Source organism: Callithrix jacchus, chromosome 16 (assembly GCF_049354715.1).
Source record: "Callithrix jacchus isolate 240 chromosome 16, calJac240_pri, whole genome shotgun sequence".
Classification (NCBI taxonomy): Eukaryota; Metazoa; Chordata; class Mammalia; order Primates; family Cebidae; genus Callithrix; species Callithrix jacchus.
In genome coordinates this window covers 58,792,206-58,816,612 of record NC_133517.1, presented here as the reverse complement: position 1 = coordinate 58,816,612, position 24,407 = coordinate 58,792,206, and the positions used below count along the sequence as shown (strand labels likewise).

The 24,407-nt window shown below is 48.1% G+C and overlaps 1 protein-coding gene and 1 long non-coding RNA gene across 2 annotated transcripts in view; one reads left to right on the top strand and one right to left on the bottom strand.

Moving 5' to 3' along the window:
- Window positions 1-24,407, bottom strand: part of COL22A1 (collagen type XXII alpha 1 chain) — a 332,005-nt gene that overhangs the window by 141,832 nt on the left and 165,766 nt on the right. Inside the window, exons 23-25 of the mRNA XM_008983195.5 lie at window positions 13,517-13,570; window positions 2,160-2,213; window positions 1,396-1,449 (exon numbers count right to left, since the gene is read on the bottom strand). Coding sequence (XP_008981443.1) covers window positions 1,396-1,449; window positions 2,160-2,213; window positions 13,517-13,570 — 162 coding nt within the window. The remainder of the gene's footprint in view (window positions 1-1,395; window positions 1,450-2,159; window positions 2,214-13,516; window positions 13,571-24,407) is intronic.
- Window positions 4,428-9,354, top strand: LOC144579799 (uncharacterized). The gene is made up of 4 exons (XR_013528211.1): window positions 4,428-4,750; window positions 5,202-5,242; window positions 6,200-6,337; window positions 8,708-9,354. It is a non-coding gene; the product is annotated as an uncharacterized LOC144579799 (long non-coding RNA).

The window sequence follows — 24,407 nt, the reverse complement described above, 5'->3', positions numbered from 1 at the left end:
CGATGATCCTGTCACTCATGTAAAATGTTTATTGGTGGCGTTGCAGTTGACTGTGTGTTTAGAAATGTTTGACAGTGATGGTGCTGTTCACGCAGTGCTCCTTCCACAGGCGATCGGTTCACCTGAGTGCCCAGTCATTCACTTCCAATGCCCTTTGGCATGCTTCACTGGAATGCAACAGAGCTAGGGGTGCTGGTGCTACAGTGAGCATAGGTCCCCTGGGCTCCTGGATTCACCTTAACCCATGGACCTGTGCTCCGTGAAGAAGTGGGGAGAACTGGCCTGTGTGTGACCCAACCCACTGCATCTTCGTGTTACCCCTCCTCCAGCATCAGGGTCCTCCTAGCTGGGGCCTTCCCCATCGGGGCTCACTGATGGAGAACCGGCTGTAAGAAAATCCCTTGAAGGTGGCCCAGAGGCCTCCCTGCGGGCAGATCATGACATCTACCCAGGTCTCAGCCCACGCTATCCATCATCCTGTCGTGAAGAGCTGCAAGCCAAGTTTAAGTACTGTGACCCTCCTATCTAGGCAGACATTCATGTTTTCTTTCTTTCTCTCTCTCTCTTTCCTTCCCTCTTTTCTCTTTTCTTCTTTCCTTTTCTTTTCACAGTGTTTCACTCTTGTTGCCCAGGCTGGAGTACAATGGTGCAATCTTGTCTCACAGCAACCTCTGCCCCCCAGGTTCAAGCAATTCTCCTGACTAAGCCTCCCGAGTAGCTGCCATTACAGATGCACGCCACCATGCCCAGCTAATTTTTGTATTTTTAGTAGAGATGGGGTTTCTCCATGTTGGTCAGGCTGGTCTCAAACTCCCGACCTCAGGTGATTTGCCTGCCTCGGCCTCCCAAAGTGCTGGGATTACAGGCGTGAGCCACCGCGCCTGGCAACATCAATGTTTTCTAAGTTCCATCTGCTCCCTGAGAGCTCCAGGGTCTCTCTGTTTGCAAGGGAGAAAACATGATCAGGATCATACAGGAAGGGCTGCTCCAAAGCTCCCCACCCATTGCTTCTGGTCTCCTCTGGGTATTTCTCAAGGATGAGTGGTCGTGCCTTCAGCAGCAACGGACTCTTGAATGTGTCTTTTGGTGAAAAGAGAAAGGGCAGTGGCCTGGGGACAGTGGCCCGAATCCACACCCTGGCCAGAGCACATAGGGAGCATTCCCAGCAGATGGGGCACTAGCATGAGGGAGGTGCCACAGAAGGAAGACCTCGGCTGAGTGCCAGGACTGCAGGCCTTGCTGGCCAACAACTCCTCAGCTCTAGGAAAGTGGTCCTGGGCCAACGAGTCCTCAGCTCTAGGAAAGTGGTCCTGGCCTGCTGCAAGGGCTCAGTGCTGCCCGCAGAGCAATGGGGAGAGGGAGGAGGGGAGCAGGAAGAGGTTCCCAGACACTCACCGAGGGCCCAGGAGGACCAGTCTTTCCCGGGAAGCCGATCTCTCCAGGCAGACCCTGAAAGGAGGACCCCAGGGACACCATTAGCCTGACCTGTTCAGAGATCAGATTAATGACTCAACCTCTTTCCTGGCATGGCCCAGGCCTCCGGGTCTAAGGAGGGAACCCCGGAGCCACTGTTGTCCTTGGTCATCTGCTGTGAAATGCAGAGTACATCTGAGGTTAACGTGTCCAAGGTTTATGTAGTCTGCAGTCGGGACCTCCTTCCTATCCACTGCCACCCACCGGGACAGAGGAAGCTGCCTCCCTCTGCTGATGGCAGGCCCTGCCCCACTCACTGGGTGGTATGGATTCTCCCCCTCCCTCATGTCCGCTTTCAGGATACTTTTTCAGCAGCTCCAGAAAGATGGGAGGGGAAACACTGGCAAATGCTTGCCTGGGTCCTGTTTTGCCTCAAAGCCAAATCACAAACTGTGAAAAGACATCTGAATGGGCAACCCCAGGCTAACACGCCTTCTACATACCAGACTCTGGAGGCAGCCACCAAAGTGCCACATGAGCTCCAGTGGTGCTCTAACCTAAGGCTTCTGAAGGTCTGAGAGTCCAGAGCCTGAGGGGGCCTATGTATTGGGGTTCTCCTGCGTGTGTTTTTGTACTGGACTTGGGAAGATAAAAGACAAGAGGCCATTCACAAAGATGTCCCCAGTTCCCACAGGTCAGGAAACCACCATCTAAGTGCGCTTGTAGAAAATCGAAGCCAGTCTTACCGGAGAACCTCCCGGTCCTGGGGGGCCTGGGACACCAGGTGGTCCTGGAGGGCCCTGTGGAGAAAGAGCATCGAGTAGGTTACAGATGGGCCCAGACCAGCCTCCTAAGGACACTGGGCATTTGACAGAGGCAAAGGGAAGGGGACAGGAGGATTAGGTGGGATTTTACTCTATTTGTAATGCCTGATTTTTCAAACAAAAATAGGCAAAAACAAAAAGAAAAGAGTTGAACGAAACTTTGCAAAATGCTAACATTTCCTATATGGGTGATGGCTGTTCCATTGTCTGTAATATTATCTATGCTGCTATATACTTAAAATGTTCGAGCATTTAATGTAAATAGGCATGTGTGTGCACATGTACAGACATACACACACACAGTGTCTGACACGCACATAATGACCTTCCAGAAGAACACATCCCAATCATGAGTCATGGAGCAGAGCTGGCACCAGGGTCAGAATCGCCAGGGGTGAGTAAGGAGATCTCACGCCCAGACCTTCTGGTTCTGCAGGTCTGGGGTGGGTAGGTCTCGCATCTGTACTTGTGAAGGTTCTCTCGTGATTCTATGGGGATCAGTCCTCACAGCCACTTGCCAGATGTAGATTTGTATGTTATTTAATCATTCATGGCCTACACTTAAACTTGTGGGCAACTTCAAGGGCCAGGAACAGAAGCAGGTACTGTTAGCAAGTAGAAATGTTAAGGCCTGTTTCCAGGCTCCTGTCTTGGTTGAGGGGGAGGGTTGGGGAGGGGAAAAACATGTAGACAAATGATTATGGTAGAAAAGGGCCAGGCATGGTGGCTCACAACTGTAATCCCGGCACTTTGGAAGGCCAAGGCAGGAGAATTCCTAGAGGCCAGGAGTTTGATACTAAACTGGGTAAAATAGCAAGACCCTATCTCTCCAGAGATAAAAAATAAAAATTAATTGGGCATAGGGGCTCTCGCCTGTAGTCCCAGCTACTCAGGAGGCTGAGGCAGGAGGATTGTTTGAGGCTGGGAGTTTGGGGCTGCAGTGAGCTGTGATCATGCATTGCACTCTGGCCTGGGTGCAGAGCAACACCCTGTCTCTATAAAAAAAAAAAAAAAACCACACACACCAAAAAGAAAATGAAAAGACTACTGGTCCAGCTAAACTTATGAGCACAGATCCAGGTCCAGGGGGTCCTGAAACACCAGGTGGTCCTTGTACCTGGGAGTGATGCTATGCATCTGGAGGGAGGATGGCAAGCGGGCAGAGAAGGTGCCTGAGTCCTGAAGAAAGCCAGAGAAATAAACAACAGGTCAGGCCGACGAAGCCGGTGGGCTGTGTTCACAACAGCCGGCTGCTGTTCAAGGTACTGCATTTTGAATGACAGCCAACAGTGCCACATGAAGACAGTGTGGGCCTGCACAGGGCAGACGGAGGCTGAGCCAGGACCTCAGAGGTTATGGGCTGTCACGGTGAGGAGGAGCAACATTGCCGTGAAGGCCTTGGAAGTAACTGAAGGAGCATGAGAAGACGTGTGTGGTCACATGTGTGCCCAGGAAAGCAGCCTGTGGTCTGGGGAGACCAGAGAGAGGAAGGGTGGGCATGGGGTTATAAGCAGGGGCAAGCTGGAATCGTACAACCCCAGGTCCCGGGAGGGAGTGTGGATGTGGCGTTCTGTGCATATGCAGGTTCCTGACAACCTCACGCAGGGACTACCCTCTATAACAGCCAGTGACCCCACAGCTGAGCCATCTTAGAAAATCAGTGGCTCTGACAAAGGGTAGCACTCTCCCAAGTGAGTTCCCCACGCCCTCCTCCATCAGCTCCAGCACCACCGATCACTGCTCCACACAACTTCTGGGAGGTACAGATGACTTTTCTAGCTCAGGTTTCCCTCTGGATACTCCCGCCCCACCTCTCACACCTCCCTGCTGAGCAGTCTCCACCTTTCTGGGATGGTCTCCAAATTCCCCAGGGGAATTAATCTCTCCCTGCTCCACGCTCAAAACCAACTTAACTGTGCTGATCTGACCCACAAACCCTCGAGGACAGCCCCTCTTTTTCCCTCTGCACCTCACACAGTGATTATCCCAGGGTGTGGCATCCAGCAGGCCCTCAGTAAATGCTTGAGCAAGTCTTAGAGAGACTAGGTTTGCGTTCAGAAAGAACAACACGGCATGGCCACCAGAGGGCGAGAAACACCAAAAAATGGCAGAAGTGGCCGCATCGCTGAACTGTTCCCCTTTCTCCCTCTGGGGGCACCCGTGAGTCGAAAAGCAGGCGTAGACGGGACCGTTACTGAACAGGACTTGGGAACACCTTGGACCTAGTTTTCTCAGCTGCTCGCTCAGTCCTGTCAAGTCTTGGGGGGGGGGGGGTAGCATCTTCCCTCATCAAAAACATTGGTTCACAGCTGGAGCAACGGAGGGGCAGGCAGGGCTGCGGGGTGCCCTGGGCAGGTTCCAATCTGGGTCCTCCTTATGGACCAGGGCTGCTGGAAAGCCCTAAAGAAGCCTCTGGGCCCCGCTCTATTCTCGGCTAGCCTTACTGTCTCCACAGGCTGCTCCAGCCTGCAGTCACACTCAGAGCTCCCACACACTCCAGAGGCACATGCCAGGTAATCTTTTTTTTTTTTTTTTTTTTTTTTTTTTTTTTTTGAGATAGGGTCTTGCTCTGTTGCCCAGGCTGGATTACAGTGGTGTGATTATAGCTCACTGCAGCCTCCAGTTCCTGGGTTCAAGTGATCCTCTTGCCTCAACCTCTTGAGTAGCTGGGACTACAGGCATCTGCTACCATGCCTGTCTAATTTTATGATATTTTGTACAGACAGGGTCTTGCTATATTGCGCAGAACTCCTGGGCTCAAGCAATCCTCTGCTTCAGCCCCCCAAAGTACTGGGGCTACAAGGGTGACAGGTGATCTGTTTTTACCTCAAGATGGTCTTTGAGGGCTCCACAGCACCCCAAGCCCACAGAGCATATCGGAGGGCCATTCCCAATCACACAGGAGTCTCTTTGTTAGCAGTTTGAATGAGCAATTCCATTCTCTTCCCTCCTCAAATTTCCAAGGATGCTGATGGTCTCTGAAGTGTTCTGTATTTTTCAAAACGGTGAGCCCGGGAAGGCGGCCCCCTGACCAGCCCTTTGCTCTGGCCCTGCTTGCTTTCCTCCTCTGCCCCTTGCAGACACCCTTGCCCTGCTGCCTTAGAGTCTCACGGCATATTAGAGGTGATGGCTCTTTAGTAGTCACTTAGTGGAAATTAAACCTCCTTGTTTGACAATGAAGAGAACTGAGGCCCAGAGAGGGCCAGGACCCTCTTGAGGTCACACAGCCATCAACTCTGGCTGCTGCAGACACACCTGGAGAACCTGTCACACATGCAAATACACAGAACCGTTGTTTAGATTCAGAGGCAGCAGGTCGCAGACAGGTTCCAAAGGTGACTTTTGAGACACCAAATAATTCTGATGAGCTGCCAGGTTTAGGTATGACTGGTCTATGCAGCTCCATACTCCACCATCACCACCCCTAGCACTGCTGATGAGCCTGTGAGCAGAACAGCCCAGGAGGAAACACAACCCAGGAGGCAGAAGAAACCAGACAGGCAGGACAAGGGGCTAGGCCACCTCCATTCAGCGTTTGCTTCGCCTGTGCTTCATACACCGGCCCATTCTAGCCCTCCGATTGGTTATGGGAGGCTGGGCTTTTTCATAACACTTTACAGAGAAGGAAGATGAAGTGATACCAGATAAGGCTCATATGTGGATACAGCACCCTGATCCCTTCCCTCCTCCCAAGCGCAGCACCCCAGGCTTGCAAAGTGTCTACACAGTCCCCACTCAGGGGCATGGGTCTCATCCTCCTGTTACAGCCCCTTTCCTCCCTTTAACACAACGTGATCTTCTAAAAGACTTTGCATGCTAAGGGGGACTAGAACTTAGGGCTTGAAATGTGGGTTTGAAGATCTCAAAGCCTATCTCCTTGGTAAGACCACAGCACCTGGTTCCATGCTACGCACACAGTAGAGGCTGAATAACTGTCTGCTTGTTTGATGCTGTACACTTAGGAATGAGAGCGAAATCCTACCCAGTCATTAAACCTGGCAACTGCAGTAGCCGCTTACAAGAGAGAGAGAAGCTGGAAGCAGCTGAAAGCAGCATCTGTCAGAGTCTGGAAACCTCTTCCAAGAGGGACCACAAAAAGGGTGAGGTGATCTGCTTCCATCCCCTTTTCCAGTTTACAGGGGACCTGCGCACAAGTCCAGGTGGGAAATGCTGGTGCAGTGGCAAGAGGAAACAGCTGCAGCTGGTCTGCCCCTGGACCTGCTCTCTCCGCCATGCTGTACCTTCCAATGGCCACAGACAGCCTCACAGTGGTGGCAGAGACTCTAAACAGAGCAGCCGCCTTGTCCCGATTACCAGACAGGTCCGCTTTGTTTATGACACGGCCTCAAGCCAGCCGTGGGGAGGGCTGGTGGAGGAGGGAGGGTGGGCAGGACCATGGACTCAAGGGCCTTTCAGGCCACGGCTGGGATAGCTATTTCTTTTCTTTTTTTTTTTTTTCCAATTTTTAAAATTGCATTATAGGCTTTGGGGTACATGTGAAGAACATGCAAGATTGTTGCATAGGTACACACATGGTGGTGTGATTTGCTGCCTTCCTCCCCATCACCTATATCTGGCATTTCTCCCCATGCTGTCTCTCCCCAAATCCCCACCCCCCGCTGTCCCAATGAGAACACATGGACACAGGGAGGGGAGCATCACACACTGGGTCAGCTATTTCTACTTTACCACTCCCCCAAAGGGAAAGGAGGAAACGTAACTTCCTAAAGCATGGACTATTCCCCTGGCATCCTACAAGGACTTTATCCATATTACTGCAAGGCACCTGCCCATGCGCAAATCCCTGCACTCAGGGTCTGGGAAGATTCACACCTCGGATGGAGGAGTTGCGTGTCAATGTGTGACAGGATGTGGGTGATGGCTTTAGAGGAGAGGGGCAGTGGGCAGGCACAGCTTTGAGCCTTAAAGCCAGGGACCTGCACTTTCTCAGAACACCTGGGAGAAGTTATCCCTGGAGACCCAGCATGGTGGTGGGCAGGGCTCCTCCCCCCAGCCAATGCTATGAGGTACCACTGTGTTCTCTCTGGGGTCTTAAGACGACTCAGTCCTCCACACTAGAAAATTACAGACTAAGACAAATAAAACAGAGGCCTCTGGTCTCCCGGAAAAGCATCCGAGGGCTTGGGATTCAAAGGCAGGGTTATATTTTGAGCAGCTGTGTGACTTAGGCAAGGGATTTGGTTTCTAAAAATGTACAGTAGGTACAAAAATACTTTCTTTGAAGAATAGTTTTGTATAAAAACTATGGCTTCCGGCACGTAGCAGAATTCATGAGATACCTGTTGAACAGAATGAAAACAGAGACAAAAGAGGTGCTCAAAGGCCACGGAGCTCAGAGGCAGGCATGTGGAGAAATCAGGAGCACCTCGGAAAGTGGGGTGAGCTTGGTGTGCAGAGGGGAGTGGAGTAGGAGAAAAAGGAAGCCACAGGGCAATGGAGCAGCTGAGCCATGGCTGGGGGCAGGCGGAGGGAGGAAGAGAGGCACCCCCAGTGCAGGAAAGACAAGGCTTTGTCTTTGAGGGAGCACAGAAATAATCGAGGTGGCCTAAAAGAGTGACACAAAGAGACTTACGCTTAGACAGAAACTAGTGTCCCTAGCAGCCAACGGTAAGATGAAATCTTGCAAGGTGAGAGACCATGAGACAGTGAACTATGAAAGCAGGTAGAACACAGTCAGGGCCGGCACTGGAGGAGGGTGATGGGGGATGGATGCAGACAGACCGGGGGCAGGACTAAGCCAGAGCTCAGTGGTCAGGCAGGGACCAGCTGGACTGGGACTGAAACTCAACCTCAAACACTCAAAGGAGGAGGCCTTTCAGTGTAATGATTCTGCAGGGGAGTGGCAGGTGTGTGGGTTTGGTGTCGGGGCGGGGGAGGGGGGATGATGGGAAGGGTAACTGTGAATGTAAACAGAGTGCTGGTCTACCTGTGTTGCTGTTGGCTGAGGGATTCCAGAAAGCTCTTGCATTTTCCAGATAAGAGAACACTCTGTAACAGAGGCTCAACATCATCTCAGCTTTCTTAGATGACATAATGGTGCTTCAGCATCTTCCATGGCCTTGGGGGACCTTATCATGAGGTTCAATAGCTACTGTTGAGTTTGGACCAACCTTCCTTGGCCTTCTGATTCATCAGTACCCTCATTTCATGTCCATTTTTTCTCTTGGAAATTAAGTTGAACAATACCTCAAACAGAATAGCCATTGGAGTTACCTCACTGGTAAGCTTCCCAATGAAACCAGAAGACTAATTAATTGCACAATCGTAGGAAAGCAACATTGAACTGGTTTTCTATTTTTTTCTGCATATACTTGAATGGCATTTAGGTTTTCTAGGACTAGAAAGCCCCCTTTCCTCTCCATTTCCTCCCACAATAAAAAAAATAAAATAAAAAGGAAAAAGAAGCTTCTAGAAAGCCAAAGATTCTACACATTATTGTCCTTTTATAGATGAGGATATTAGAGTTTCCCGTCTTTCAAGGAAAAATGGGAATACAGGAAGGTTGAGAATAAATCGCAAGAAGCTGCACCATCAGGAACACTTGCGGGTGCTGCAGGCAAGTCACTCTTCCCCTGTGGGCCTGGGAACAGACAGGTAGAAACTGGTGTGAAAGGAAATCTAGGACTTCGCTTGAGGATGGCTTGGGTCAAATCCCAGGTGGCCTCATACGACATCCATAGACTTGGACAGTGAATTTCACCTCTCAGAGCCTTCGTCTTCAGCTGCCATTAAATGGTTGGGGGTCCCTTCCTCCAATCAGTATGTGTGGATTAAAGAAGTGTGAACTAGCTCAGAACACCGGAGGAATTCACAAATGTGACTTCTCTTTCTTCTCTTTTAATCATTAACAAACTATCTAAACAACAAATTCATCTAATTATTAATGAGTACCAAATTAGTCAATAGACATAAATGTTAACAACAAAATATATGGCTTTTCATTGTTAGTAATGAAAACAACTAAGTAATGAACCACATATTAATTAGCCAATCAGTGCAATTATAAATAAAACAACATTTGATCCCTATAATACTACAGTGACTAAACAACTATTTAATATGATTAGTACTTACAATGATGATGCATGAACAACTAATTAACCTAATTATCATTAATAAAGAATAATTATTCCTAATAACCACCTAGTTCCAATTGGATTTATAAAGTTAGATGGAATTTGAAGATGCATGAAAATTACTTGCATAAATTAGCATGGCAATCAAATTCCTTCGTGACTTGGATATGTTTATTTTGGGGGGAAGCTGTTCAGAATTTGTGAGTCCTCCTGTGAGATGGTGGATCCCTGTGGCACTAGCCCTTATGACTTCTCACACCTCAATGGGTTTCTGCATAGAGGCCCAGGGCCACAGCCCACCCAGCCTCCTCTCAGGCCAAGCCGTCCCCTGCCTGCGTTTCCACCAATTCAAGGGACTTCATCCTGAGCACAGCACCAAGCAGCCCTGCCTGTGCATAAACACTTGACCAGGCCAGACACAGATTTCCAATTTTCCTAAAAGGCTGCCAGGATACAGGAGTCGCCACATAGGACATCCTGGTTGTATAGATTTATTATAGAATTTTCCAACAGGTGGAATATTTCATTTTGAAAGAAAGGCATGAAAAGCATCTTATAGGATTCTAGCCACCCTGGGGCTTCGCATACTCTGAGATGGCAGTGTGGTTCTTCCCATAACGCAAAGCTAATTAAACTCTATGAGCTTGGTTTCTCTGAATTTTAAACGAGGATAAGCATATTTTGCTCACAGGCAGTTATAAGGAATAGACACAATTATCTGTGAAAGCTGAAGAGAATGCCTGGCAATAGCAGAAACTCAACATGAGGGTTTTCCTTTACTTCTCCCCACTGCTCTTTCAGGGGTAGGCCACATGGAATCAGCCTTGGTTTTCCAGGTCAGTGTCAAGATCCTGCTCTGGGCCTCCACAGAGCCTTGACTTCCTCTCCAAAGCTCAGCTCAGTGGATTCTCGTTCCAGATTAATCCTGTGATTTTGTTTGATGATGCTTTGATGTCCTGAGGCCTCATGGGTGCAGGGAGGGCCTTCCCCTCCCAGGGGTAGCTGATTCCTAGAGGTCACAAAGAACTTGCTTGAGAGTAGGACCCGGATATACAAACTGGCCAATCCCTAGTCCACACCGCCACCACGTCCTTCAATAAGGCTCCTGTAGTCTGGGACAGGACACTACCTCTCTGTCCTGAATCACCCCTGGACCAGGTACTAGACCATGAGAAACCACCCCTACAGCTTGAAGCCTGTGGAAATTATTCGAAACTGTCCAATGCGAAGCCTACTCAGCAACTGACCCTGCCTCGCCCTTGCCTTTCCTTAAAAATCACAATAGAGGCTCCTGCCCACATCTACCTTTCACTTTTTCTGCCTTTGAACTGCCTCTCTTGCTCCCCTGGCAGCCCTGCAGGAAACAGATGCTCCTGTCCATGGAAACTTTGAGGAGCAAACCACCTCCAATGACGGCCGGCTCCTGATCTGCTGGCCTCACCCTACCTAAATAAATAGGTTCAGATGAAAACACCTTCTCTATCCATGTCTCTTTCTGGCCCATTAATGTGTGAATCCTCATGGCGTAGACTGCAGCTACTTAGATTTGACATCCCAGGAGCTGAATTTGGTACTCAGTGTCTACTTAAAAACAAAACCTATTGAATGAATGAACAAGTAAATAAATGGTAAGCGGGAGAAAACAGAGGCCAGACCAAGGCAAGGTAGACGCATGGTTATGTCAGAAAGAGTGACTCAGAGGAAATGGCTGAGATGCATAGAAACCCAAACTCCTGCTGTGGAGAAATAGGAACACTTTTACACTGTTGGTGGGAGTGTCAATTAGTTCAACCATTGTGGAAGACAGTGTGGTGCTTCCTTAAGGATCTAGAACCAGAAATACCATTTGACCCAGCAATCATTCTACTATAAAGACACATGCACACGTATGTTTATTGCAGCACTGTTCACAATAGCAAAGACTTGGAACCAACCTAAATGCCCATCAATGATAGACTAGATAAAGAAAATGTGGCACATATATATACCATGGAATACTATGCAGCCATAAAAAGGATGAGTTTCTGTCCTTTGCAGGGACACAGATGAAGTTAGAAGCCATCATTCTCAGCAAACTAACACAGGAACAGAAAACCAAACATCTCATGTTTTCATTCATAAGTGGGAGTTGAGCAATGAGAACATATGGACACAGGGAGGGGAACATCACACACCAGGGCCTCTCAGGGAGAAGGCAAGGGGAGGGAGAGCACTAGGTCAAATACCTAATGCATGTGGGGCTTAAAACCTAGAAGATGGGTTGATAGGTGCAGTAAACCACCATGATACATGTATACCTATGTAACAAACCTGCACGTTCTGCACATGTATCCCAGAACTTAAAGTAAAATAAAATTAAAGAAAAAACCTGGCCTCTTAGCATAAGAGTGGCTGACCTGAACACAACTTTGATTCCATCAGGCAGTGGCCCCATCCAGACCACCAGGTGGTACGTACTGCAGACGCTGTATTGCCTGGTTCTGAACCATTGAGATTCCTGAACACATTATGGTGCACGATCACAGGGTGCAAATCCCCGCCATGAAAAGCCCGGCAACATTTATATCTATAGCACTCAGCTCAGTGTCTGGCATTCAGTAAGGATTTACTGAAAGAAAATGACTTCACAGTTAAAAATGAAAGAACGAAATCTCTTTTCCCAGATAACAAACAAAGAGTTGTCGGGAAAAAAATTATAGCTTAAAATAATTTGATAGAGCTGCACTGATGATGAATTTTAAAGTATACAAGGCTGGCTTTCTATGAGGCAAGGCAATAAAACAAAGGCAAAACCCACTCTATTTTTCATTATTAACAGCAAAATGCCACAGTGAATAAGAAATATTTAGAAAACTGTGAATTATGATGGATCGTATATTCTTATTTCCTGCTGCATCCCGACCTGAATGAAGGGTACAGAAATGAAGTCTCAGATTGCATCTGAGGTGCCATCTTTCACTAGAATGCTTTCATGTCAGCCAGCAGGAAAAAACTGGCTTCTGAAGAGCAGTGAGCAGAGTTATCTGGATGAGTGCCTCCCTGCCAATGTGGGAAGGACAGTGTGACTGGCACCCTGGGGAGTCTGCTGTGGAGGTGGGTCTGTCCAGTCCCAGGTGGTGCTGAAGCCAGATGCTTCACTGCAGCTCTGGAAGAACCAAACGGAAGAACCCAGCAGTGACTCGTGCCCACCTGCTTGGTGCCAAAGAGGCCAAGAGAACAGGGACAGCCGTGTCTGTGTACGCCCTGTTTGCTATGCCTCGGGGCCTCATCACTTCTCACAGTTCCTGCTCTTCTCCCAAACCTCCAGGTCTGTCCTCCTTTTTTATTTGTGTGCTAGTATTTTTAACAAATGATGAACTGAAGTCCAGAAGGTTGAGTCACTTATCCAAGATCCCTCAAAACCAGAAAGTGGTGAGCGCTGAGCCTGGGTCTCTGCTATTCCTTCTGTGCCTTCTGCTTGCTGGTCCTACTTCATCATGAATGATCTGGAGGACCTCTGTGACTGGGGGCCTAACCCCATCATTTTACAGATGGGGAAACTGAGGCCCCAGTGGGGAAGGTCTTGGCTAATGTCCCAGTGTTTTGGAAGACAGACTGAGACCCAGTGGCTGCCCCTATTGGTTTTCTGGCCTCTGTGGCTGATCCCTTTACAACTCTCACTGAGTTCATCCTCCTATCCCTGCTGCTCCATGCCCTCCGCTCTGGTGGTGCCACATGCTGCCCAATTCCTGCCCAGCACTACACTGTGGTGCACCAGGTCCCTGCAGAGCTGTGCCCCAGGGAAGGGCCTCCCTCCTCTCGCCCTGGCCAGGCTGGCAGTGCCTTGTCTACCAAGGGGAGACAAGACTCCTCATGGCTGATTTTCCCACCACCTCATCCTGCAATACCACCCCCACTCCCAGCACTTCCCTTTCTCCTAGTACTGCTCATCATTCTTTTCATCCCCATCTGTCTCCTCCAGATGGAAATTCCTCCAGGATTGCAAACAATGGTCATCCAGCTCCCATACAGGATGGCAGAGGAGGAGGGAGGGAGGACACGTGACTCACTGGCCATTCTTTCTAATACTTTGATGAGGTGACCGGCAGGATTCTGGCTATCCACCTGAGAGCTACTGCCTGGTAATTTATTTAATCAGAGAAAAGCACCGTTGCTATGGAAGAGCATGCAAAAGGTAGTTACCTGCGGCCCCAGCAATCCAGGGATTCCAGGTGGTCCCACGTCACCTTTCTTTCCCTGAGTGTAAAAGAAGAAGCTAAAATTAACAAGCAGGCAATCATCACCCAGAGCTCGTTTAATAATGAGTCTTGGTGGACATTTGGGTCTTTATTACTCTCAACCTCCCGATTAGCAATTGTCCCTTGGAAATCCACCACAGAGGAGCAACGTGGGATCAGAAGAATGACTCAGGCTTTGGCGTCAGGAGCAAGGCTTTGGATCCCAGCTCTGTAACTTAAATGTGCTTGGTAATACATGGCCCCATATTCAAAAGGCACAGAAAGGAATACCTGAGAAAAATCTCCTTTTAATTCCAGTCTCAGCCACTCAGTTCCTTTCCTTGGCTCATCTCACCAGATGTTGGTTAATTCTCCCAGAGATATTTTATGCATTGGTAAGCCTTCCACATGCCCACACACAAACACACACACTCCCCCATCCCTCTTTCCTTTACAAATTTCACCATGCCATTCAATCTGTTAAACTTTGCTTGTTTCCATTTAATTCATCTAAGCCGGATCCCACATCACATGGAGAGTTGCTGGGATCCTTTACACAGATGCACGATTTTCCCTGTGCAAATGATTCGTCTTGCCCTGAAACAATCCCCTCCTCGTGGCCAGGTAAGTCACTCAGGGCATCTCTGCTCTTCTGCTGTGCGACTCCACACTTCAGAGCATGCATACTCAGCATCCAGTATGGTGACGCTGTGGGGTGACCTAAGGCCATCTCCTTAAACAGGGGTAAGGTGTGTGTTGGTTAGTTTAATTTATACAATGTGGTAATGGCGTACACTGTATAACAGAGGTTATCTGAAGGACAGAATACAGCACTTTTGGGGTATATCCTGGAGGTTTTCTTGATTAAATAAAAGCACCGCCATCAGAAACTGAAGGTAAAACAGGACCTTGAGTAAGATCTACGTTTTGAGTGCCTATTTTGGGCTAAACTCACTTTCTAGTTCCTCCCACATGGTCCTTTATTAATTTGTTCTGCAAGAGGATCCTAGAACACCCACGTTCTCATCCCATTGATGGGTGTGCAAACTGAGGCGCAGAGCTCATGTCTCCATTGTTGCACAGCTAGTAAGGGGCAGAGCTCAGACCAGACCCAGTTCCATGTGGGCCTGAAGCTTGTGCCAGTGATGCTGGCTTCTCAAGGCTCTGAAGATGATTAAAAGGGATGCTTTCTACAAAATAACTCTAAGGGTATCTATGAGATGTAAAACTTGATGTCATCCTTCCCTCTCACTCAGCAACTCTGGCCCTCTTCTCTCTGCCCCTTGCTGATTCTTGTTTATCTCAACTGTCCCAGAACCCCCAACTCAGGGACACTCATAAGGCCTTTTTCTTACCTTAGACCATGCCCCTTCCATCCCCCTATTTCCCCATGGATCCCCATCCTTCTAATTCCTTCCCTCTCTCCATCCCTTCTTTCCTCTCCTTCCTCTCTTCCTTTCTTCCTTCCCTTTTTCTCTTCCTCCCATATTTAATGAACAACTAGTATGTGTTGAGCTTAGGAAACAGGCTTTGTGACACCTCTACCCACAACCTCCCAAAAACAGCCCTTCCCCGGGCACAGTGGGCTACGCAGTGCTGCCGTACTCTCCTGCTTCCGCTTCAGAATGCCACCATCAAACCAAGGCCCATCTTATGTACATAATCCTCCAGGAGGCTGCTGCCACTTTGTTAAGAGAACAAAGGTATCAGGGTTGCACACGAGGGAAGTCTGGTGGAGCTCAGAGGCAAGTGTTCTTTAAGGAGCTTCGAGTCCTGAAATCTCAGGGGTCTCACACAATCTCTTAGCCCACTGTGGCTGAAAGTGGAAGATAAAGTTCCACTCCTCTCTCCTGCTTAGTTGTCTACTCACTCAGTCCCCCTGAATGCTGAGCTCCGGGCACACCGGCAGGACTAAGTCATGGCCTCTGCCCATACGGGCTCGTAGTTAGCTGAGAAGGCAGACAGAAGACAGTGTAATGACCACACAGCCTGTGCTGGGTGTGCAGAAGCATCAGGAGCTCCTGGTTCTGCCTCAAGGGCTTAAGAAGATGTCCTAGGGAGTCGGTGCTGATGTCGTGCTGGAAAGAGAAAAAGGAGCTTCCCAGTGGGACAAAAATCAGCTGCAGGGAACAGAATAGGAAAATGTGCAGAGGCAGCTGAAAGCCAGACATTGGCAAAGACTGTGTGTCGCCCAGGATGGGAGGCTGCAGGATGTGGTCAGTAAGGAGTCATGAAGGGTTTGGGTGGCCTGGACCAAGCACAGCCACCCAGGGGGTCAGGAGTTTCAACTGACCACACAGCCCTGGTCCAATCTGTGCCAGCCCTGGGAGCAGCTGGGAGGATGGATGAAGGCTGATGGAGCTGCTTCCTCTCCCTGCCCAGCATAACCCATAACATCCCCTTGGCCCAGCCCACCATTCTCTCCCCCAAGGATGCCCACAGCAGCCTCCTAAACTGTGCGTCCCTTCACACTTGACCATTGCACTTTTCCCCTCAAAGCAGAGCCAGGATGATATCATTAAAACATAAATCATGTCACATCTCCTCTGCTCAAAACACTGCAATGCTTCTCTGCTCACTTAGAGCAGAACTTTAACGACCTCCAGCCTGCCTCCATGGCCTTATTTCCTCCAACCCTCTTCTCATTTCCACGTACCTTTTCCCCACCTGCAGCCACACTGGCCTCCCACCTCCAGCTTGAACCTGCCAATGCATTCCAAGCTGAAGGCCTTTCCGTGGCTTTTCCTCCTGTCTGGGTTGTTCCCCAGGTATCCACATAGGTCAGTGCTTCAATTCACTTTGGTTTCTGCTCAAATGCTCTTTGAACTGAATGTCTTCTTTGGCCAGCCTAATCAGACTAGCACCTCCTCTGTCGCACTGTGTTCTCTCGCCCTGCCATAATTTCCTTAGTATGGGTCCTCACCAGATGGACCACTGGTGTTTGTGCTTATGTATTGCCTGTCTACCCTTAGTGGGACACAAGCCTTCTGAAAGCAGACTCGGGCTCTGTTTTTGTTTGATGCTATATACTCTTGGCTCAGGACAGTGCCTGCCACATGGCAGACACTCAGTAGACATTTGTGTGCTCAATAATTGTCCCTTTGAGAACTATGCAGTCCCAAGCCATGATGGTGACACTAGGGATAGCAGTGAAAAGTTAGAGAAAAATGGTATCAGGGAGGAAGGGAAGATACAACTTGGAGATGTGCTGACTAGCAGAGAGAGTAAGTGAGCCTGATTGATACCCCTGGATCCGCACCTGTGAGCTGCGGAATGCATCAGCCTGGAGGGTGTGATGATGTTTAGGTCACAGTGAGTTTCTTGATACTTGAGAGGTAGAATTCAAAATGTGGTCACAGATCCCTTCAGAAGACAGCCGAGCCTTGGAGCCTCTGGGTTTCTCCATCCATCTGATTCTGCTCTGATTAATGCAGACATCGGAAAGCTGATCATAAGACAGCTAAAGGTTGCCAGCCCCCGCTTCCTCAGGGAAAGGAAACCAGACACCTTCCATTTTATATCTAGACAGACACCCCCTCCAATTGCTTCCAGGTGATTCTGTAGAGAGTCACTGGTTATTTACAAGATGAATAAACCATTTTCCCTCGAGGTCAGTGGGAGGACCTGATGACTCATCCTCAGAATTTAGAACCCATGCCAGCAATGTAACTATGCTGAGAGGAAAGACAGAAAGGAGAGATTGGAACACCTAATGGATCGTAGGAAAGGATGAGAGGGAAGGGATGCAGAGGATGGGCCATGACGGGCAGAATGGCTCATTAAGATGCCAATGTGGTCAGGCATGAAGCTTTGCTTTCCTCTCTGGGGTGATGCAATCACCATTTGGGGATGCAGCAAGGTCTCAGCAGCTCTCCACTTCCCCAGCTGACCCCAGGATCTTATGTAACAACCTTACTCATGCTCAGGAAGGTGAACATTTAAGTTGACGTCAGGATTTGTAAAAGGCATGAATTCAGGAGCTGCTCCCGTGCCAGGAAAGTTGAATCAATTTATCTGGAAGAGCAGGCATATGGGCAAGTAGGAGGCATGTGGTGGACAAATGAGGAATGCAAAGAAACACATCTATGGATGCAAACATCAGAAGCAAGGAGGAAAAAAATAAAGCAAAAAGGTGGCAAGAGGCCAGAGAAAGAAAAAGGTCAAAGGCAGATCTTTCATGGGTCATCCATGAAGGGGCGTCACCCAGAGAAGCCTCAGTGTAACATCTCTTTGGCATCTGTACCTTCCACACCCACAGCGTCATGGGCCGTTCCAGTGCCTCTAAAGCCGGCCTTCCTTTCTGCAGCCACAGCCACAGGAGCCCACCCTGTTCCCAGGCCCAATCTCTTCCTTCAGGCCCTCCTGGGCCAACCTGTGCAGGCAAGTTATCCTTCCCAAAGGGTGAAAGAAGCTCTGTCCAAGTCATTTCTCTTCTCCAATGTAGTTAGAGGAGCTTCATTATCCCAAAGACATATCTGAGCTGTTTGATTTGGAGATTCCAAGCCCTGGGGTCCTAACTTGCCTTTTCAATCTGGTGTCCAGACTTCACAACATCATTTCCCAAGCAAGGGCCCAAATGGACTGCTTAGTTCAACCCCAAATAGGACTTCTGATGCCTGAGACGTTGCCACGCTGCTCCCTCTGTCTGTAATTTTCCCTTCCTATCTCAGCCCGTCAAAATCACATCCCAGTTCAGTGCCACCTCTTCCAGGAAGCTTCAGCAATAATGATAAATAACAGCCCAAAAGATGAGAAATAAATACTTGAGACATGAATTCCCTGGGGCCACCCAAGAGCTAACAAGTTAGAATTTCCAGGGGTGGGGTACAAAGCTCTAAGTAAGTAGAACCAAAGAAATTATCTGTGTTTTTTTCTCCAACCCCTTTCCTCTATGATAATGTAAAGAAAAGAAGTCTAAATCTAAGGTAGATTTGAAGAAAAAGCCATTTAGCTTGCTGAGCCTTTGTTTTCCCACATGGAAGATTATAATCATGATAATTATCTCAAAAGATAATAGAAGAGATAATTTCATATTTGAGGAAGTTATTTATAAAACACAGTAAAGCATCACTCAACTGCGACAGACAGTGATGAGAAAGAGGAGGAAGATGATAATGACTGTGAGGAAGAAGAAACTGTGAGAGTTGTATTCTGGCCCCTTTGTGTTCTTGTACTGAGTGATAGACTGTGTGTCAAATAAATCTGGTTTCAAAATCTCAACCTCCTAGTAGCACCACAGAGTTTGAATGAGATGGTACCTGCAAAGTACTTAGTAATAGTGGTTATGGTGATGACAGTAGTGGTAGTTGGTGATTTTGATAATAATGGTGGTGGTGGTGGTAATGGGGTCTTGTGGTGGCATTGATGGTGATGGTGTTAATGGTGGTGGTGGTAGGGATGGTGATGATGGTGGTGGTGATGGTGATGGTGGTGGTGATGGTGATGGTGGTGGTGATGGCAATAGTGGTAGTGATGGTGGTGGTGATGGTGATGGTGGTAGTGATGGTGGTGATGGTGGTGTTGGTGGTAGTGATGGTGATGGTGGTGGTGATGTTGGTGGTGGTGGTGGTGATGGTGATGGTGGTAGTGATGGTGATGGTGGCGGTGATGGTGATGGTGGTGGTGATGGTGATGGTGTTAGTGATGGTGGTGATGGTGGTGGTGATGAGGTAGTGATGGTGATGGTGGTGGTGGTAGTGATGGTGGTGATGATGGTGTTGGTAGTGATGGTGATGGTGTGTTGGTAGTGATGGTGGTGGTGATGGTGATGGTGGTGGTGATGGTGGTGGTAGTGATGGTGTTGGTAGTGATGGTGGTGTTGGTAGTGATGGTGGTGATGGTGATGGTGGTAGTGGTGGTGATGGTGATGGTGGTAGTGATGGTGGTGATGGTGATGGTGGTAGTGATGGTGATGGTGGTGTTGGTAGTGATGGTGGTGATGGTGATGGTGGTGTTGGTAGTGATGGAGGTGGTGGTGATGGTGATGGTGATGGTGGTAGTGATGGTGATGGTGATGGTGATGGTGGTAGTGATGGTGATGGTGGTAGTGATGGTGATAATGGTGGTGATGGTGGTGGTGATAGTGGTGATGGTGGTAGTGATGGTGATGGTGATGGTGATGGTTGTGGTGATGGTGGTGATGGTGGTGATGATGGTGGTGATGGTAGTGATGGTGGTGATGGTGGTGATGGTTATTAACATTATTGGTGGTGGTGTTGATAGTGGTAACTCTAGTAATGGTAGATGTAGCAGCAGCTATGTAACCTCTGATTTTCGTCCCATAACTGGTTACAGAGATTTGAGAAGCACTAGAAAAAATAAATTTTGTAGCAATAAAAATCTGTTTTACTAACAATAGGCCTGTTTCTTTCCTTTTACTTTTTTTCTTTTTAAAATTGCTACCCAGCACAATTTCTGGATTAAGTGTTTGTAATTTATCAAGAGGGCAGATTTTTCAAGCCATTCTGAATGCCCAAATGCTGAGTGGAACTGATATTTCCAAGGTTTCCTGTCTGCCCATGGAGAAGGGGTAAGCCTATAAATTCAGAACAGCAATTCTCTCCCAGCCAGGATGAGTTAACACAGTCATCTGAGAGGCCATTAACAGATAAAAGGATTGCTTGTGCAACTGATTCTAATATGTGCCGTATGGTCGTCTGCTCAGTTCCTGTTCTCCAGGCCTCCAAATGTCCAACATGATTATTTTCTACTGGTTAGAGCTGAAACCAGGTGTGCAGGGAAAACCTAGGGTGTCCTGGCATAAACCCTGGCTTTATGCCACAAAATGAATCAAACAGTAGCCTATGATCCAAAGAACACTGTTAACATCTGGTAGAGCAGGAAAAGGAAAACAAATTCAACCTAGGCTGCCACTGCAAAAAAGACCGGCCATGTTTCCTTCCTCAAATCTACCAGAAATCAGAGCTGCTGAATCAGATAACCTTCAACAATAATGAGACCCTCAGCTCCAAGGGAAAGACAGGGGTGAAGCTGATGTGTACCCAGTGCATCCCATAGTACAGGCATAGTACAGAACTGAGGGTCCTAGATCTATTCAAGGCATCCACAGCAAGGACAGTTAACTTCCATGTTAGAATTCTGATGTGCATATGGATACACACACAGAAACACACACTCATACTCACAATATTGAAGCAAAGGGGGTAGAGAATTTGGAGCCAGGCATATCTCATGCCCCAGATATAAGTACCCACAGAACTTATAGCCTGGGTGACACTCAATAATTTGATTTATACCTTTAAGTCTTAGACTCCTAATTAGCAGAATGGGATTAAAACCACCATTCTTCATAGAATCCTTGAGGGAATTAAATGAGAATCATGGCTGCAAACAATTCCCTAGGGAAATGCCTGCTACGTGGTGACTGCTCAATGATATTTCCTTTCTCCCTTCTCTTAGTTCTACACCTTTAAAGAGAGATTCCATTTTTAAAATGTGTTCTTAAAATAAACGAAGCAGTCAAGAACACCATGAGATGGCTTGGGAGCACTGCCATCTTTGGTAAGAGGGGACATCTTGTTGGATAGATTCACCTCTCCAGTCTTCATCTATTGATGAGAGGGAAGAGAAACCAGAAAATGATCCCCTGAGAAAATGATCAGGGGAGCCAAAGAGATTGCCACCTGCTGTGGGAAAAGCAGTGACAAAGATCTAAGTGGCCTTGAGGTCATTCCTGTTTCTGGACATATTTCTCACAGTGAGTCTCAAAGATCCCTGCTGCTGCAATGCTGCTATAGACATTCCAAATTTCACATTTCGTTGAAATGTGTCACAATATACAATTCTTAAAATCAATTTTTTGGTTTATCTTCCAGAGAAGATGAAAGATGAGGTCTAGGCAATTTCAGCTGGGACTCAGTGTCGCAGAGCAAGGCAAGGCATAAGTAGGGACCACATTCTCTTCTCTAAAATGAGGCATCTCCTGTGGAAGGTGAGAACCCAGCTGACCAGCCACTCAGTTCTGAATCTTGTCCTCTTCTCCCCACTCACTTGTGTCTGCCCAGAAAGCCAAACCCATGTGTTCCCTAACTGTACGAGATTATATTAATGCCATTACATATTTAATTAATGCCATTATATATTTATGCATATTTTATATGCATATTCATATTACATTTATAACTATTTTATGTCTATAAAATATGTATGTTTTACAGGTGTGAGGCACTCTTCTCATTACTGTGGTTACAAAAATAAATAAGGAAAAAGAAAACAAAAACAAATTCTCAAATAAAAAAAATATCAGATAAATCTTCAGAGGATTAAAATGGGCTAGTGTGAGAATAACAGTGATGGCTATTTTGAGGTGGATGATTAGGGCATGACAATTTTTTTTATTGGAAAAGTGAGCCTCCTGGAATCTCTGGGAGGTCCCCAAAGCTGCAGTGGCCTTGACCCAGGCTGGTTCTTCTGCTGAAACATTCCGGATTCCGAGGCAACTGCAGCATTTCTCATTTCAGCTAGGTGACAGCGCTCCCTGATCAACCTCCTTAACGCCTAGCTCAGACAACAGGCAGGAAATTAAAGCCTCGGAAAGAGAAATGCAGCCCTTCTCTATCTCTCTGCCTGGTGACGGCTACCACCCTCCAGCAGGCGGGTGAGCGGGCTGGCGTCTCCTACAGCTCCGGGGATGGCGTGGAGCATGCCTTGCTCTCAATTCTCCCTTTCCCTATGTCAATGTCGAAAAATGCCAGCTTTGTCCGAAATGAATGCATTTACTTTGCCGAGGATTATCCTGTCTGCCTGTTGCTAATCTCTAAAATGAAGGGCCTGGGTTCTGCTGCCCACCACCCCGTGTATAATGTCTGCCTCTCCGTGCCCAGATTCCTGCCTGCCATCAGCCGTCAGCCTCATCTCTTCCCTTTGTGCAGACTGAGCATGTGCAGTAACGCCCAGGAGCTCTTCTGAGTGATGTTTCAATTGAAGTTGATGAGGAGGAAATGACAGGTCATGGCGAGGGAAAGAGAGAGAGAATTTTTTGAGTGAGTCATTTTGTCTCCGGTTTCCCTGACTCAGCTAGAGAGCGACTGAACAGGAAGCTGCTTCCAAGCCCACAACATTACAATTTGTTTCTACTCCCTTTTTCTTCTTAGACGCAGGCACTGAGCTAGCAATATCCCTAGGACAGAACACAGCCTGAGTCAGGGAATCACCCATGATGACTAAAAGTCCATGGGACCCCAAAACCCACTTGCTCATTGTCCTTGATTCACTAGAGGAAGCAGAACCAGCGGGGACACCTTGTGCTAATGCTCCCACCATCCTGCCTGTCACTCTTGGTTCACTCTCCTCTGCTAGACGCTGGGCCTTTCAGAGTATGACTTCTGCCCTTTCCCCAGCATGCCCATCACCTGGCATCTGGCCTGAACCAGGATGGGTGCTCAGAAGGCCCGTGCTCTGCCCGGCCCCTGCCCATTCTCAGTGGATCACCGGGGAGCCTCCTAACTGACCTCCTTCCTGCAGTCTGTTCTCAACACTAGAAGACACATGAATGTGTTTAAGATGTAACCCGGGCCTTGCCACTGAGATCCTCGAAACCCCGCAGTGCCCACAGTGAGCAAATCACAACCAGAAATGTATGAGATAGACACATCTTGAACAAGAAATTATTTGACGCAGCTTTGAGAAGCAGTTTCCATAGATTTGGGCAAAATGATGATAAGATTCCTTCTCTTTTGGAGACAACATACTGAAATCTTTAGAAACAAAATGATGTGATGATTTTAGGACTTGCTTTCAATGAATTCAGTGGTAGGTAAAAGTGACAACTTATGAATGTTGAGTAGGTTTGGGGTATGTGAAGGCTCATTTCACTCTTTCCACCTTGGTGTATGACCAGTGTTTTTCATCATAAAGCACTGAAAACTTGCAAAAGCTCCATCGGTCACTCACATTAAAAGCCAAGTCATTATGATGGCACTTGAGGCCTAACATGAACCTCACCTTCTCCTGCCGACCCCTTGCCGGGTCCAGCCATGTGGACCTCTAGGCTCCAACACCCCAAGCCTGTGCCTGCCCCAGGACCTGAGGTCCAGCCGTCCCCTCTGCCTGTCCGGCTCTTCCCCAGCTATCAGTTTGGCCAATGACCTCACCTCTGGAGAGGCTGCTGAAGGAAAACTGTCTTCATGGGGCCTTCCTGCATCACCTGCTTACACGCTAACTATTATGCCTCTTCCCCCCTGCCTGCCAGAAAATAAACAGCATGAGGGCAGGAGCTTCCTTTTGCTTCCTGAACTCTACTCACTTGCCTACAACAATGCCTGGTACCCAGTAGATACAGGAGAAATATTTATGGAATGGATGAATTTGTGGAAGGAAGAAAAGGTGAGAAGAAAAGGGGAAGGAATGGAGAAAAGCAAGTAAAAGAAAAATAGCAAAAAAATTGGAAAAGGCAATACAAGAGGAAGAAAAGAGGGACTGGTTGAGAGTCCCCAGTATGATGCCAGCAGAGCCTGAACTAGAAGCCATGTCTGCAGCCATTTGAATTACACCCATGAGCTTCCAAATGGAAGAGGAAGAAGTCAAGGTCAAAGCTGATGGGCACAGGCAAGTGTGCAGAGGCAGGATGCCTTCCCTAGGGGGCACTTCCCATATCCAAAAGGCTGATGTCAATGGTCCCATTGACTCCCACGGAAAACCCACTCGTTCCTGCAAGGCCACCTCAAACATCAACTTTTCCCTTGGGTGTGATGGCTTCCAGCCTGCACCCCTGACACACACACCCCACCAGCAGCCTCCCTCAGGCTGAGATTCCTCTCTCCTCTGAACATCTGTTATCTTCATCCATCTCCATTGAGGTCACCTGTTTCTATGCACTGAGCTCTTTAGCTGAGCTG